The 17,732-nt window shown below is 42.0% G+C and overlaps 1 protein-coding gene across 2 annotated transcripts; it reads left to right on the top strand.

Annotated features, from left to right (window-relative positions):
• Nucleotides 1–1,218: 1,218 nt before the first annotated feature.
• Nucleotides 1,219–16,252, top strand: LOC112238877 (E3 ubiquitin-protein ligase TRIM39). Of its 2 annotated transcripts, XM_024407413.2 has the most exons (6): nucleotides 1,219–1,834; nucleotides 9,001–9,096; nucleotides 13,263–13,421; nucleotides 13,562–13,584; nucleotides 14,144–14,262; nucleotides 14,456–16,250. In XM_024407413.2, exons 1-6 carry the CDS (start codon nucleotides 1,448–1,450, stop codon nucleotides 14,998–15,000), a joined length of 1,329 nt encoding a protein of 442 aa, XP_024263181.1. In that variant the 5' UTR covers nucleotides 1,219–1,447; the 3' UTR covers nucleotides 15,001–16,250. The 2 variants fall into 2 exon arrangements, with proteins under 2 accessions (XP_024263181.1, XP_024263182.1); XM_024407414.2 differs by lacking the exon at nucleotides 9,001–9,096 and having other exon boundaries at nucleotides 14,456–16,252.
• Nucleotides 16,253–17,732: the final 1,480 nt, after the last annotated feature.

Genomic DNA, 17,732 nt, shown 5'->3' with positions numbered 1-17,732 from the left:
AACAAACAAGAGATAAGACAAAAAACAGTAAACTTGAGAGTGCATAAGTATTCACCCCCCCAAAAGTCAATACTTTGTAGAACCATCTTTTATAGAAATTACAGCTGCAAGTCTCTTGGGGTATGTCTCTATAAGGTTGACACATCTAGCCACTGAGATTTTTGCCCATTCTTCAAGGCAAAACTGCTCCAGCTCCTTCATGTTGGATGGGTTCCGCTGGTGTACAGCTATCTTTAAGTCATACCACAGATTCTCAATTGGATTGAGTCTGGGCTTTGACTAAGACATTTAAATGTTTCCCCTTAAACCACTCGAGTGTTGCTTTAGCAGTATGCTTAGGGTCATTGTCCTGCTGGAAGGTGAACCTCCATCACAGTCTCAAATCTCTGGAAGGCTGAAACAGGTTTCCCTCAAGAATTTCCCTGTATTTAGCGCCATCCATCATTCCTTAAATTCTGACCAGTTTCCCAGTCCCTGCCGATGAAAACCATCCCCACAGCATGATGCTGCCACCATCATGCTTCACTGTGGGGATGATATTCTCGGGGTGATGAGAGGTTTTGGGTTTACGCCAGACATGGCGTTTTCCTTGATGGACAAAAAGCTAAATTTAGTCTCATCTGACCAGAGTACCTTCTTTCATATGTTTGGGGAGTCTCCCACATGCCTTTTGGCGAACACCAAACGTGTTTGCTTATTTTTTTATTGAAGCATGGCTTTTTTTCTGGCTACTCTTCCGTAAAGCCCAGCTCTGTGGAGTGTATGGCTTAAAGTGGTCCTATGGACAGATACTCCAATCTCCGCTGTGGAGCTTTGCAGCTCCTTCAGGGTTAACTTTGGTCTCTTTGTTGCCTCTCTATTTGAATGCCCTCCTTGCCTGGTCCGTGAGTTTTGGTCGGTGCCATATTCTTTCCATTTTTTTAAATAATGGAGTTAATGGTGCTCCGTGGGACGTTCAAAGTTTCTGATATTTTTTTATAACCCAACTCTGATCTGTACTTCTCCACAACTTTGTCCCTGACCTGTTTGGAGAGCTAATTTGTCTTCATGCTGTCGCTTGGTGGTGTTCCAGACCCTGGGGCCTTTCAGAACAGGTGTATATATACTATATATACTCATGATGTAAGAGATCACAAGACACTTAGATTCCACACAGGTTACACACACACACACACACACACACACACACACACTCCTGAGCCCCACCCCTATGCCACCTGTACAGCAGAGAGTCAAAAGTTCAGAAGGGTAAAGTCCCAGCTACGGTAGCATAGAAGTCACTATAAAGGACTCTAACTCACTACAACTAACTTACTACAACTTCAAGACTCACAGCATCTACTGAAGAGCAAGACAATATCATCAACACTAAGATTTAAACAACACTGAAGTCAATGTCTGCTTCCTTCAGAGGCTATTAGAAGGAAGTGACTGATTTCATTACAAAATGGCTTCTGGTTCATCTTTCCGAGAGGAGGATCTCTCTTGTCCTGTGTGCCGTGACATCTTCAAGGATCCCGTTCTAGTGCCGTGTGGCCACAGTTTCTGTGAAACCTGTCTGCTGGAAACTTGGAAACAAAGGGAATGTCCGGTCTGCAGGAGAAAATGTTCCAAAGACTGGTATCCTCCTAACCTTTCTCTAGAGAGCCTGTGTGAGACCTTCTCACAGTCACATACAGGTAGTCAGAAATCAACAAGCAAGATAAGCTCTGCACTCTGCGGTCTGCATGGAGAGACACTGGAGCTGGAGGACAAACAGCCTGTCTGTTTGGTGTGGCAGGATACAAGACAACGTAACCACAAACCGCTAGCTGAGGCTGTACAGGACCATAAGGTATCCATATGTTCTTGTGAATTTTCAGCTGTCTAAAATGGTGTGTGTGTGTGAATGCCTAAAAAAAAATAGCTTATTCCTGTAATGATTGTGATTTGATTATTGACAATAAAGCGTAAAGCTAGAACAAAGAGACTCTGTCCATAGTAACACTAGAACACAGAGACTCTGTCCATAGTAACACTAGAACACAGAGACTCTGTCCATAGTAACACTAGAACACAGAGAATCTGTCCATAGTAACACTAGAACACAGAGACTCTGTCCATAGTAACACTAGAACACAGAGACTCTGTCCATAGTAACACTAGAACACAGAGAATCTGTCCATAGTAACACTAGAACACAGAGACTCTGTCCATAGTAACACTAGAACACAGAGAATCTGTCCATATTAACACTAGAACACAGATGCTCTGTCCATAGTAACACTAGAACAGACGCTCTGTCCATAGTAACACTAGAACACAGAGACTCTGTCCATAGTAACACTAGAACACAGAGACTCTGTCCATAGTAACACTAGAACACAGAGGCTCTGTCCATAGTAACACTAGAACACAGAGACTCTGTCCATTGTAACACTAGAACACAGAGACTCTGTCCATTGTAACACTAGAACACAGAGACTCTGTCCATTGTAACACTAGAACACAGAGACTCTGTCCATAGTAACACTAGAACACAGAGGCTCTGTCCATAGTAACACTAGAACACAGAGACTCTGTCCATAGTAACACTAGAACACAGAGACTGTCCATAGTAACACTAGAACACAGAGACTGTCCATAGTAACACTAGAACAGAGGCTCTGTCTATAGTAACACTAGAACACAGAGACTCTGTCCATAGTAACACTAGAACACAGATGCTCTGTCCATAGTAACACTAGAACACAGAGGCTCTGTCCATAGTAACACTAGAACACAGAAACTCTGTCCATTGTAACACTAGAACACAGAGACTCTGTCCATAGTAACACTAGAACACAGAGACTCTGTCATAGTAACACTAGAACACAGATGCTCTGTCCATAGTAACACTATAACACAGAGACTGTCCATAGTAACACTAGAACACAGAGACTCTGTCCATAGTAACACTAGAACACAGAGACTCTGTCCATAGTAACACTAGAACACAGAGACTCTGTCTATAGTAACACTAGAACACAGATGCTCTGTCCATAGTAACACTAGAACACAGAGACTGTCCATAGTAACACTAGAACACAGAGGCTCTGTCCATAGTAACACTAGAACACAGAGGCTCTGTCCATAGTAACACTAGAACACAGAGACTGTCCATAGTAACACTAGAACACAGATGCTCTGTCCATAGTAACACTAGAACACAGAGGCTCTGTCCATAGTAACACTAGAACACCGAAACTCTGTCCATTGTAACACTAGAACACAGAGACTCTGTCCATAGTAACACTAGAACACAGAGAATCTGTCCATATTAACACTAGAACACAGATGCTCTGTCCATAGTAACACTAGAACAGACGCTCTGTCCATAGTAACACTAGAACACAGAGACTCTGTCCATAGTAACACTAGAACACAGAGGCTCTGTCCATAGTAACACTAGAACACAGAGACTCTGTCCATAGTAACACTAGAACACAGATGCTCTGTCCATGAGTAACACTATAACACAGATGCTCTGTCCATAGTAACACTAGAACACAGAGGCTCTGTCCATAGTAACACTAGAACACAGAGACTCTGTCCATAGTAACACTAGAACACAGAGACTGTCCATAGTAACACTAGAACACAGAGACTGTCCATAGTAACACTAGAACACAGATGCTCTGTCCATAGTAACACTATAACACAGAGACTGTCCATAGTAACACTAGAACACAGAGACTGTCCATAGTAACACTAGAACACAGATGCTCTGTCCATAGTAACACTAGAACACAGAGGCTCTGTCCATAGTAACACTAGAACACCGAAACTCTGTCCATTGTAACACTAGAACACAGAGACTCTGTCCATAGTAAGGAGGCTGTAGAACACAGAGACTCTGTCCATAGTAACACTAGTAACACAGAGACTCTGTCCATAGTAACACTAGAACACAGAGGCTCTGTCCACAGTAACACTAGAACACAGATGCTCTGTCCATAGTAACACTAGAACACAGATGCTCTGTCCATAGTAACACTAGAACACAGAGGCTCTGTCCATAGTAACACTAGAACACAGAGGCTCTGTCCATAGTAACACTAGAACACAGAGACTGTCCATAGTAACACTAGAACACAGAGACTGTCCATAGTAACACTAGAACAGAGGCTCTGTCTATAGTAACACAGAACACAGAGACTCTGTCCATAGTAACACTAGAACACAGAGACTGTCCATAGTAACACTAGAACACAGATGCTCTGTCCATAGTAACACTATAACACAGAGACTGTCCATAGTAACACTAGAACACAGATGCTCTGTCCATAGTAACACTAGAACACAGAGACTCTGTCCATAGTAACACTAGAACACAGAGACTGTCCATAGTAACACTAGAACACAGATGCTCTGTCCATAGTAACACTAGAACACAGAGGCTCTGTCCATAGTAACACTAGAACACCGAAACTCTGTCCAGAGGAACACTAGAACACAGAGACTCTGTCCATAGTAACACTAGAACACAGAGAATCTGTCCATATTAACACTAGAACACAGATGCTCTGTCCATAGTAACACTAGAACAGACGCTCTGTCCATAGTAACACTAGAACACAGAGACTCTGTGTAGTCCATAGAACACAGAGACACTGTCCATAGTAACACTAGAACACAGAGCTCTGTCCATAGTAACACTAGAACACAGAACTCTGTCCATAGTAACACTAGAACACAGAGACGTCCTCCATAGTAACACTAGTAACACAGATTCAGTCCATAGTAACACTATAACACAGATGCTCTGTCCATAGTAAGACTAGAACACAGAGGCTCTGTCCATAGTAACACTAGAACACAGAGACTCTGTCCATAGTAACACTAGAACACAGAGACTGTCCATAGTAACACTAGAACACAGAGACTGTCCATAGTAACACTAGAACAGAGGCTCTGTCTATAGTAACACTAGTTCACAGAGACTCTGTCCATAGTAACACTAGAACACAGAGACTGTCCATAGTAACACTAGAACACAGATGCTCTGTCCATAGTAACACTAGAACACAGAGGCTCTGTCCATAGTAACACTAGAACACCAAAACTCTGTCCATTGTAACACTAGAACACAGAGACTCTGTCCATAGTAACACTAGAACACAGAGACTCTGTCTATAGTAACACTAGAACACAGAGACTCAGTCTAGTAGTAACACTAGAACACAGAGACTCTGTCCATAGTAACACTAGAACACAGATGCTCTGTCCATAGTAACACTATAACACAGATTCTGTCCATAGTAACACTAGAACACAGAGGCTCTGTCCATAGTAACACTAGGAACACAGAGACTCTGTCCTAACACTAGAACACAGAGACTGTCCATAGTAACACTAGAACACAGAGACTGTCCATAGTAACACTAGAACAGAGGCTCTGTCTATAGTAACACTAGAACACAGAGGACTCTGTCCATAGTAACACTAGAACACAGAGACTGTCCATAGTAACACTAGAACACAGATGCTCTGTCCATAGTAACACTATAACACAGAGACTGTCCATAGTAACACTAGAACACAGATGCTCTGTCCATAGTAACACTAGAACACAGAGGCTCTGTCTATAGTAACACTAGAACACAGAGACTCTGTCCATAGTAACACTAGAACACAGATGCTCTGTCCATAGTAACACTATAACACAGAGACTGTCCATAGTAACACTAGAACACAGAGACTGTCCATAGTAACACTAGAACACAGATGCTCTGTCCATAGTAACACTAGAACACAGAGGCTCTGTCCATAGTAACACTAGAACACCAAACTCTGTCCATTGTAACACTAGAACACAGAGACTCTGTCCATAGTAACACTAGAACACAGAGACTCTGTCTATAGTCTCCACTAGAACACAGAGACTCTGTCCATAGTAACACTAGAACACAGATGCTCTGTCCATAGTAACACTATAACACAGATGCTCTGTCCATAGTAACACTAGAACACAGAGGCTCTGTCCATAGTAACACTAGAACACAGAGGCTCTGTCCATAGTAACACTAGAACACAGAGACTGTCCATAGTAACACTAGAACACAGAGACTGTCCATAGTAACCTAGAACAGAGGCTCTGTCTATAGTAACACTAGAACACAGAGACTCTGTCCATAGTAACACTAGAACACAGAGACTGTCCATAGTAACACTAGAACACAGATGCTCTGTCCATAGTAACACTATAACACAGAGACTGTCCATAGTAACACTAGAACACAGATTCTGTCCATGAGTAACACTAGAACACAGAGGCTCTGTCCATAGTAACACTAGAACACAGAGACTCTGTCCATAGTAACACTAGAACACAGATTCTGTCCATAGTAACACTAGAACACAGAGACTGTCCATAGTAACACTAGAACACAGAGACTGTCCATAGTAACACTAGAACAGAGGCTCTGTCTATAGTAACACTAGAACACAGACTCTGTCCATAGTAACACTAGAACACAGATGCTCTGTCCATAGTAACACTAGAACACAGAGACTGTCCATAGTAACACTAGAACACAGAGACTGTCCATAGTAACACTAGAACAGAGGCTCTGTAACACTAGAACACAGAGATAGTAACACTAGAACACAGACTCTGTCCATAGTAACACTAGAACACAGAGACTGTCCATAGTAACACTAGAACACAGAGACTCTGTCCATAGTAACACTAGAACACAGAGACTCTGTCCATAGTAACACTAGAACACAGAGACTGTCCATAGTAACACTAGAACACAGATGCTCTGTCCATAGTAACACTAGAACACAGAGGCTCTGTCCGTAGTAACATAGAACACCGAAACTCTGTCCATTGTAACACTAGAACACAGAGACTCTGTCCATAGTAACACTAGAACACAGAGAATCTGTCCATATTAACACTAGAACACAGATTCTGTCCATAGTAACACTAGAACAGACGCTCTGTCCATAGTAACACTAGAACACAGAGACTCTGTCCATAGTAACACTAGAACACAGAGACTCTGTCCATAGTAACACTAGAACACAGAGGCTCTGTCCATAGTAACACTAGAACACAGAGACTCTGTCCATAGTAACACTAGACACAGATGCTCTGTCCATAGTAACACTAGAACACAGATGCTCTGTCCATAGTAACACTAGAACACAGAGGCTCTGTCCATAGTAACACTAGAACACAGAGACTCTGTCCATAGTAACACTAGAACACAGAGACTGTCCATAGTAACACTAGAACACAGAGACTGTCCATAGTAACACTAGAACACAGAGGCTCTGTCCATAGTAACACTAGAACACCGAAACTCTGTCCATTGTAACACTAGAACACAGAGACTCTGTCCATAGTAACACTAGAACACAGAGACTCTGTCTATAGTAACACTAGAACACAGAGACTCTGTCCATAGTAACACTAGAACACAGATGCTCTGTCCATAGTAACACTATAACACAGATGCTCTGTCCATAGTAACACTAGAACACAGAGACTCTGTCCATAGTAACACTAGAACACAGAGACTGTCCATAGTAACACTAGAACACAGAGACTGTCCATAGTAACACTAGAACACAGAGACTGTCCATAGTAACACTAGAACAGAGGCTCTGTCTATAGTAACACTAGAACACAGAGACTCTGTCCATAGTAACACTAGAACACAGAGACTGTCCATAGTAACACTAGAACACAGATGCTCTGTCCATAGTAACACTATAACACAGAGACTGTCCATAGTAACACTAGAACACAGATGCTCTGTCCATAGTAACACTAGAACACAGAGGCTCTGTCTATAGTAACACTAGAACACAGAGACTCTGTCCATAGTAACACTAGAACACAGATGCTCTGTCCATAGTAACACTATAACACAGAGACTGTCCATAGTAACACTAGAACACAGAGACTGTCCATAGTAACACTAGAACACAGAGACTCTGTCCATTGTAACACTAGAACACAGAGACTCTGTCCATTGTAACACTAGAACACAGAGACTCTGTCCATTGTAACACTAGAACACAGAGACTCTGTCCATAGTAACACTAGAACACAGAGACTCTGTCTATAGTAACACTAGAACACAGAGACTCTGTCCATAGTAACACTAGAACACAGATGCTCTGTCCATAGTAACACTATAACACAGATGCTCTGTCCATAGTAACACTAGAACACAGAGACTCTGTCCATAGTAACACTAGAACACAGAGACTGTCCATAGTAACACTAGAACACAGAGACTGTCCATAGTAACACTAGAACACAGAGACTGTCCATAGTAACACTAGAACAGAGGCTCTGTCTATAGTAACACTAGAACACAGAGACTCTGTCCATAGTAACACTAGAACACAGAGACTGTCCATAGTAACACTAGAACACAGATGCTCTGTCCATAGTAACACTATAACACAGAGACTGTCCATAGTAACACTAGAACACAGATGCTCTGTCCATAGTAACACTAGAACACAGAGGCTCTGTCCATAGTAACACTAGTACACAGAGACTCTGTCCATAGTAACACTAGAACACAGAGACTCTGTCCATAGTAACTAGAACACAGAGACTAGAAGAACACAGAGACTGTCCTGTAGAACATAGCTCTGTCCATAGTAACACTAGAACACAGAGACTCTGTCCATAGTAACACTAGAACACAGAGACTCTGTCCTGTCCATAGTAACACTAGAACACAGAGACTCTGTCCATAGTAACACTAGAACACAGAGACTCCTGTCCATAGTAACACTAGAACACAGAGACTCTAGTCTAGAACACAGAGAGTAACACTAGAACACAGATGCTCTGTCCATAGTAACACTAGAACACAGATGCTCTGTCCATAGTAACACTAGAACACAGAGGCTCTGTCCATAGTAACACTAGTACACAGAGACTCTGTCCATAGTAACACTAGAACACAGAGACTCTGTCCATAGTAAAGTGTCAATGTTTCATTGTAGGAGGAGCTCCAGACTGCCCTGAAGCCCTTACAGGCGAAACTGGAAGTCTGTAATAAAGTTAAACTAAGCTGTGATCAAACAGCTTGGTATATTAAGGTAAGAATGTGTTGTATTGTTCAGAGGGGTTTCATGCTTACATTCCACTCCTTATGCAAACATTACAATCTGGACTTTGTTTGGCGTGTCAAGGAATGGAACGATAGCAGATAGAGACTGGTACCCAAGATTCCTTATAGAACCAGAAAGGGTTCTATTGCTTGCTTCCTGTGTGGAACTCCTCGACATTATATATTAGAACCCTTTTATATGGTTCTTTGATCAGAACCCTAGAGCAGGGGTATTCAACTCTTACCCCTACGAGGTCCAAAGCCTGCTGGTTTTCTCTTCTACCTGATAATTAATTGCACACACCTGTTGTCCCAGATCTTAACCAGTCGCTGATTAGATGGGAGATTTTTTTTTAAATGCAGTTGAACTGGCTTCGAGGTCCAGAGTTGAGTTTGAAGTCCCTGGAGGTTCTTCTTCACTGAACCAAAATGGGTCCACATAAAACACTGCCATTTATGAATTATCGCTACTACTAATAAATAATCACTGAACCAGAGGGGACGAAACAAGGAGCAAAAACATGAGTTAATCTGCACCAATCAGCATGAGTTAATCTGCACCAATCAGCATGAGTTAATCTGCACCAATCAGCATGAGTTTTTAAGTAAAGTTCTGCAGGCTAAACAGCAATTAACAAAATCAAGATCCCACAAACTAGGATGGAAAACAGGCTGCCTAAGTCTGATTCTGTCATGAGAATTTAGTTCTCAGTGTTCATAAACCCAATTGAATTGATTACTCAGCCTGATACCCAGAATTTGTAGGAAACTGCTTGTAAGAATCAGACGGAGGCCCAGCTACAATTGTCAGGAATGTTTATTTAGAGAGCTCTGGTCATAATACCATGTACATTGGTTTATATACCGCTCATTTAGTCATAAATGTCCCTCCTCCTCTCAGATACAATGGCAATATAGTTCACAAGCCTTCTCACATTGTCTGCCACCTGTTAAACAATCTACTACGAGCCCAAGGTCTCTCCCCTCCCTGGGTGGGGGCAGAATGTCCTGTAAGGAACACAGTATTCCAGCCGGTCTGACGATAGCTCCATTCGTTTCTAACAAGGAACAGAAAGTCTTTGATCTAATTCTTGACTAAAACTACACACATTAGTGTTAAGGGAATTTTTATCAATGATGACTATGACCGTGCTTCTACACCTGCATTGCTTGCTGTTTGGGGTTTTAGGCTGGGTTTCTGTACAGCACTTTGAGATATCAGCTGATGTACGAAGGGCTATATAAATAAATTTGATTTGATTTTGATTTGATTTGACTAATTATGTATTCTGCACACACTGCTATGCTTTATCTTGGCCAGGTCGCAGTTGCAAATGATAACTTGTTCTCAACTAGCCTACCTGGTTAAATAAAGGTGAAATAAAACAATTTAAAAAATTTTAAAAATACACTTCAATCAGGACTGACTAATCAGAATACTATTATGTTACTGTATATGTACTAATCAGAATACTATAATGTTGCTGTATATGTATGAGTTTTCTTTCTTGATCCCGGCGCTGAATATAATGTGTGTCAAATAATCAAGAATGAGAACAATGACGGTCTGTTCCTTGGTACAAATGAATGAACTATCTCCAGATGGCAGGGACGGACTGTCTAGAATGCTTATCTACACTGGCTGACCTTGGCTCTAGGCGAGGAGGGAAGGCTTGAGAACTATAGAGCCTTTCTATCAGTGTCAAGAAGAGACGGAACATTTAGAAAACTAATGACGTCATTTTCAGTTTATAACCTGTGGTAAAATGTGTAAGGAGCAGTACTCTCGTGAATAAAGGCTGATATTTGACTTTAAGACCGGGGCTCTGTCCATCTCTATAAAATAAGGGTCATACAAATTCTTATGAATTGACAGAGTGTTTAATTTTAATTAGGAATTAAAACAGAGGAATTAAATTCCTGCAACAATTAGATTTAGTGTTATGATTCTAATAAGATTCATACAATCATACAGTGACAGGGTAGTATTCTGTTAGTTATAGTTCTACGTTAAATGTAAACATCATTCAGTCATTATTCCTAAAAAAAATCCCATAACAGATTCCCAATCAGAGACAACGATAGACAGCTGATTGGGAACCATACCCGGCCAACAAAGAAATAGAAAACTAGAATGCCCACCCAAATCACACCCTGACCTCACCAAATAGAGAAATAAAAAGGCTCTCTAAGGTCAGGGCGTGACACAACATGTATGAGTTAATCTGCATCAATATGCATGACTTAATCTGCACCAATAAACATGAGCTAATCTGCACCAATCAGCATGAGTTAATCTGCATCAATAAACATTGAGTTAATCTGCATCAATCAGCATGACTTAATCTGCACCAATCAGCATGAGTTAATCTGCACCAATCAGCATGAGTTAATCTGCACCAATCAGCATGAGTTAATCTGCACCAATCAGCATGAGTTAATCTGCACCAATCAGCATGAGTTAATCTGCACCAATAAACATGAGTTAATCTGCACCAATCAGCATGAGTTAATCTGCACCAATCAGCATGAGTTAATCTGCACCAATCAGCATGAGTTAATCTGCACCAATAGACATGAGTTAATCTGCACCAATCAGCAGACAACATGAGTTAATCTGCACCAATAACATGAGTTAATCTGCACCAATCAGCATGAGTTAATCTGCACCAATAAACATGAGTTAATCTGCACCAATCAGCATGAGTTAATCTGCACCAATAAACATGAGTTAATCTGCACCAATAGACATGAGTTAATCTGCACCAATAAACATGAGTTAATCTGCACCAATAGACATGAGTTAATCTGCACCAATAAACATGAGTTAATCTGCACCAATAAACATGAGTTAATCTGCACCAATAAACATGAGTTAATCTGCACCAATAGACATGAGTTAATCTGCACCAATAAACATGAGTTAATCTGCACCAATAAACATGAGTTATTGACATGCAGTTGTTGTCATCAGCAGCTGAAAGAGATCCCCCTTATAACTCCGGGTTTACTGCCAGACTGAGCAAAACATAGACAGTGTGTTAAAAAAGTAACGTAATCATTAACTAGAGTATCGAATCACAAAGACTGATATACATCATTTATTACAGGCAAAATATTTTATACTGTACCTCAATCAGCAACAGTCTTCTGATGGCTTCATGAGACATAGTCCCCTCCATTGACTCCACACTGAATACTGAAATAAAAGTTAAATCCTTAAGAGTCTATTAAGTGTAAAACTAACAATGACTCGACAATCCACGCCTTCTGGGAATGTTATGACGTCATAACGTTATGGGCGGAGTTTTGAGTCCGTCTGGCTGCATTATCCAAGACACATGCCATATGAGGGTGCAGTGAGATACCGGATGGGTTGGACGATACTTTTCACATCAATCATCTTGAAAAAGGCGTATACTTAAAAACTAGAAATCGACCAATCCTCCATCGTTAACACAATGAAAAGCTCAAATACTTTATTATGTAAATGTTGAATGTGTTTGGGGGGCGACGGAGAGAAACAAAATGGTGCAGTTTGAGGTCATGTGGCAGAGAGGGATGTGGGCGCTGGGGATGAGGGATGTGGGCGCTGGGGATGAGGGGTGTGAGCGCTGGAGATGAGGGGTGTGGGCGCTGGAGATGAGGGGTGTGAGCCGGTGGAGATGAAGGGTGGAGATGAGCAGGTGGAGATGAGGGGGTGTGAGCAGGTGGAGATGAGGGGTGTGAGCTCTGGAGATGAGGGGTGTGAGCAGGTGGAGATGAGGGATGTGGGCGCTGGGGATGAGGGGTGTGGGTGCTGGAGATGAGGGGTGTGGGCGCTGGAGATGTGGGGGTGTGAGCAGGTGGAGATGAGGGGTGTGGGCGCTGGGAATGAGGGGTGTGGGCGCTGAGATGAGGGGTGCAGGTGGTTCTGTGAGCAGGTGGTTCTGGGAAGGGGTGTGAGCAGGTGGTTCTGGGAAGGGGTGTGAGCAGGTGGTTCTGGGAAGGGGTGATGTTGTTGATGTTTTGTCCGGTAAAACAAATAATAAAGAAATATTTTACGCATTTTTTCTAATAGTTCAGGCTTGTGCAATATTACAATATAATATGGAAATACAAGGAGAAACTACAGTGACGGAGGCTATCATCATCTAGTCCTCTCACTGTCTCCAGAACCAGGCCCAGAACACAGAGAGGCAGATTAAGGAAGAATTTCAGAAGCTTCACCGGTTTCTACGAGAGGAGGAGGAGGCCAGTATAGCGACACTGAGGGAGGAAGAGGAGCAGAAGAGTCAGACGATGAAGGAGAAGATTGAAGAGATGAACAGACAGGTATCATCACTTTCAGAAACAATCAGAGCCATAGAGGAGGAGATCTCATTGCCGCTGGCGATTATCACTGCCGATTATTGTGACTGATTTGATTTTATATTTTATATTCATTATTAATTTCCTATTTTGTCCCCCTGCAGAACTACAAGGCCACAGTGAAAAGGTAAGTGATCTGCCTCCTGTCTCTCTTGACTCTGTGGTTCTGAACCCAACCCCCACAGCAGCACTGACTTGACTCTGTGGTTCTGACTTGACTCTGTGGTTCTGAACCCAACCCCCACAGCAGCAACTTGACTCTGTGGTTCCCCACAGCAGCACTGACTTGACTCTGTGGTTCTGAACCCAACCCCCACAGCAGCACTGAACTCTGTGGTTCCCCCACAGCAGCACTGACTTGACTCTGTGGTTCTGAACCCAACCCCCACAGCAGCACTGACTTGACTCTGTGGTTCTGAACCCAACCCCCCACAGCAGCACTGACTTGACTCTGTGGTTCTGAACTCCAACCCAACCCCCCACAGCAGCACTGACTTGACTCTGTGGTTCTGAATCCAACCCCCACAGCAGCACTGACTTGACTCTGTGGTTCTGAACCCAACCCCCACAGCAGCACTGACTTGACTCTGTGGTTCTGAACCCAACCCCCACAGCAGCACTGACTTGACTCTGTGGTTCTGAACCCAACCCCCACAGCAGCACTGACTCCTTAATGTTTATCTCAGAGCCCATTTCACACTGCCGGATCCACAGCTGGTCTCAGGTGCGCTGATAGATGTGGCCAAACACCTGGGCAACCTACAGTTCAGAGTCTGGGAGAAGATGCAGGGGATTGTGAAATACAGTAAGTATAATTTTATTTACCTACAATTTCCTTAATTTATGATATTTTTTAAACAGTAAAACACTAATGCATTCAAACAAACAGGACGAAAGCAGGTATTATGATATTCTGTCAAAAATATATTATTGTAAAACACCTTCTTGTATGTAACAGTGTTCAAAAACATTAACCATCTCTAGTTCTGTCTGTTCAGGTCCTGTGATTCTGGACCCAAACACCGCTTACCGATATTTCGTCCTGTCTGAGGATCTGACCAGTCTAAGATTCTGTGCGAGTCAGCAGCTTCCTGACAACCCAGAGAGGTTTGATTACAATGCATTGGTCATGGGCTCCGAGGGCTTTAACTCAGGGACACACAGCTGGGACGTTGAGGTTGGGGACAGCACAGTCTGGTCCGTGGGTGTCGTACAAGAGTCTGCCCAGAGGAAGGGAAACATGAAGCCTGAAAGGTGGATTGTGTATTATAGTGGAGGTAAATACAGAGCATGCCCCACATCAGGGCCAGGTGTTCCTATCACAATGAGACCAAAACCCCAGAGGATCAGAGTGCTGCTGGACAGGGACCGAGGACAGCTGTCATTCTCTGACCCTGATAATAACACACACCTGCACACATTCACACACACCTTTACTGAGCAAGTCTTTCCAGCCATGGGTCACGTCTCTAAAGTTCACCGTCTGAGGATCGTACCAGGGAAGATCTCTATAAAGATGGTTGACTCTCAAAACCGTCTGTAGAGTCCGAACGGTTTGGCTTACAGACTATTATGACGCCTCTATGGAAAGATGAGCCTCTCACGAACATATACATGTCGGTTGTTTTCCTCACAAGTTTTTGTTTTAATTATGGAAGTACAATGCCTTCGGAGGTATTCAGACCCCTTGACTTCTTCTATATTTTGTTACGTTACAGCCTTACTATAAAGTCAATTTAATAAATAAAAATTCTCAATTCTCTAGGGAACAAACTTCCTTAGGAATGTTTTGGGAAACTATCTGTTATTCAATGTGTTTCTATGGGCTAATAGCAGTAAGGACTATCTGTTATTAGCAGTAAGGACTATCTATTGTTCCACGTAGTGAATCTGTTATTCAATGTGTTTTAATTGGCTAATAGCATTAAAGGCCAAGTTCAATTTTTCATCAAATATATATTTTTTTAAATGTTTTCTTTTGATACTTCAAGGAGTCTTAAAATTCTAAATGAAATAGCTAAAGGATCCTTAGAATGAACTTAAAACACCGACCAGTGACGTTTCAACTAACCCTAACTTATCTACGTAGGGTTAAGGTTAGAGCTAGTGTTATAGGGTTAGTTGAAATGTTACTGAATGTTACTGATAGTCTGTAAATAGTCTTCATCTACAAGATGGCCCTATGTAAATTAAAGAGTTGACCCCTATTTGGGTTGAACCAATGCATTTTCATGTAGTAGCGTTTTTTGGTAATAAACAGTCATACATTCTATTTTCTGTGTCAAAACGTTTATATATTTTACTTTTGTAAAACTTTTATGTATTTTACTTTTATAAAACTTTTATATTCCACCAAACACACACACAAGATGTGGTTTGTTCAGCATGTTGGCATTGCAGCTATTGAAGTTCCACCCATCATGTGAAACTTCATGATCTGAACGAGAATAAAAACACAAACAACACTTCAACGACTAATGATCAGGGTTTCATCCACATTTTATTTTTAATATCTTATCTAGTTATTCTGAAATGTCACTGAAGTCAAAGTAACAGTCATACTTTTATTCTCTTCCTGGAGCCCGAGAGACAAATAAACAAACACACACACACAATAACTAATATCTTCCGATATGTGATCAAGCGTGAAGCTTTCTAGGTTGACAAATGGTATAATGGCATCATGTGGGGCCGAAGCTTGAGCTGGTTTAAAAATAAATAAATGAAAATCAGTTCTGATTGATTCTGACCAGACGGTCTCTATATTATGATTTTCTCTACATCTCTAGCCATGTTTGTTGTGGTTTCTCGTCACTCTCTTATCTCTTGCTTGTTATGAAAAAAAAGGTATTGTCTTGTCTTGTGATTATATTTGTTCCAACCTTTGACCAGCTCTACCAGCGTAAGTTTACATAAAAAAAAGTATCTTCAGTTGCCATGACGATATATGAGAGAACATCTGTCTGTAACACAGTTTCACCGATCCAGCTATATTGAGTTACACACCAGGGTCAATACGGTGTGTGTGTGTGTGTGTGTAAGACAGGGTCAACATAGAGTAATGAGGATAATGCTTTGTCTCAGGTTACACTCGTCCATTGTTTTAGAAGAAGCCAGTATGACCCTGGTTTCAGACATGTTATTAGCACCTTTTAATTAGAGGCGTCGTGGAGCTAATCATGTTGAGGCGCCACCGAGGGCCAAAGTCAAATATTTGTGATTTAACTCTGTGTAAAAGAAAATCAAGCAACAATTGTTTTAGTTTTTTTCCACTAAAGGAAACTAGGCAAAAAAAAATCTGTTTTATTCTTCCTATATCTCATTGAGGGGGCACGTGCTGCTCAGTTCAAATCAAATCAAATCAAATCAAATGTATTTATATAGCCCTTCGTACATCAGCTGATATCTCAAAGTGCTGTACAGAAACCCAGCCTAAAACCCCAAACAGCAAGCAATGCAGGTGTAGAAGCACGGTGGCTAGGAAAAACTCCCTAGAAAGGCCAAAATCTAGGAAGAAACCTAGAGAGGAACCAGGCTATGTGGGGTGGCCAGTCCTCTTCTGGCTGTGCCAGGTGGAGATTATAACAGAACATGGCCAAGATGTTCAAATGTTCATAAATGTTCAAATGTTCATAAATGACCAGCATGGTGGAGCAGCAGCATGGAATAATCAATAAGTCCTGGGGCAGAACAGTTGAAACTGGAGATTTTAACAGAACATGGCCAAGATGTTCAAATGTTCATAAATGACCCAGGTGCAGAACTGGGGACAGCCAGGTGGACTGGGGACAGAGTCATCATGTCAGGTAGTCCTGGGGCATGGTCCTAGGGCTCAGGTCCTCCGAGAGAGAGAAAGAAAGAGAGGAGAGAATTAGAGAACGCACACTTAGATTCACACAGGACACCGAATAGGACAGGAGAAGTACTCCAGATATAACAAACTGACCCTAGCCCCCGACACATAAACTACTGCAGCATAAATACTGGAGGCTGAGACAGGAGGGGTCAGGAGACACTGTGGCCCCATCCGAGGACACCCCCGGACAGGGCCAAACAGGAAGGATATAACCCCACCCACTTTGCCAAAGCACAGCCCCCACACCGCTCAGTTTCAAGGACCCAACAGCCCAGCTGAACTATAATGAATTCAGAATAATAGTGATGTAGCCTAATAATCTATGTCAATTGCAATAACACTTTAATGCAAATATTCAGGAATTGCCATGTACACTTTCCTTTGTGGCAAAGCAATTCCCCTAAAAAGGGATATACTTG

This window comes from Oncorhynchus tshawytscha, linkage group LG10, assembly GCF_018296145.1.
Source record: "Oncorhynchus tshawytscha isolate Ot180627B linkage group LG10, Otsh_v2.0, whole genome shotgun sequence".
Taxonomy (NCBI): domain Eukaryota; kingdom Metazoa; phylum Chordata; class Actinopteri; order Salmoniformes; family Salmonidae; genus Oncorhynchus; species Oncorhynchus tshawytscha.
This window is presented reverse-complemented; position numbering and strand designations above follow the sequence as displayed.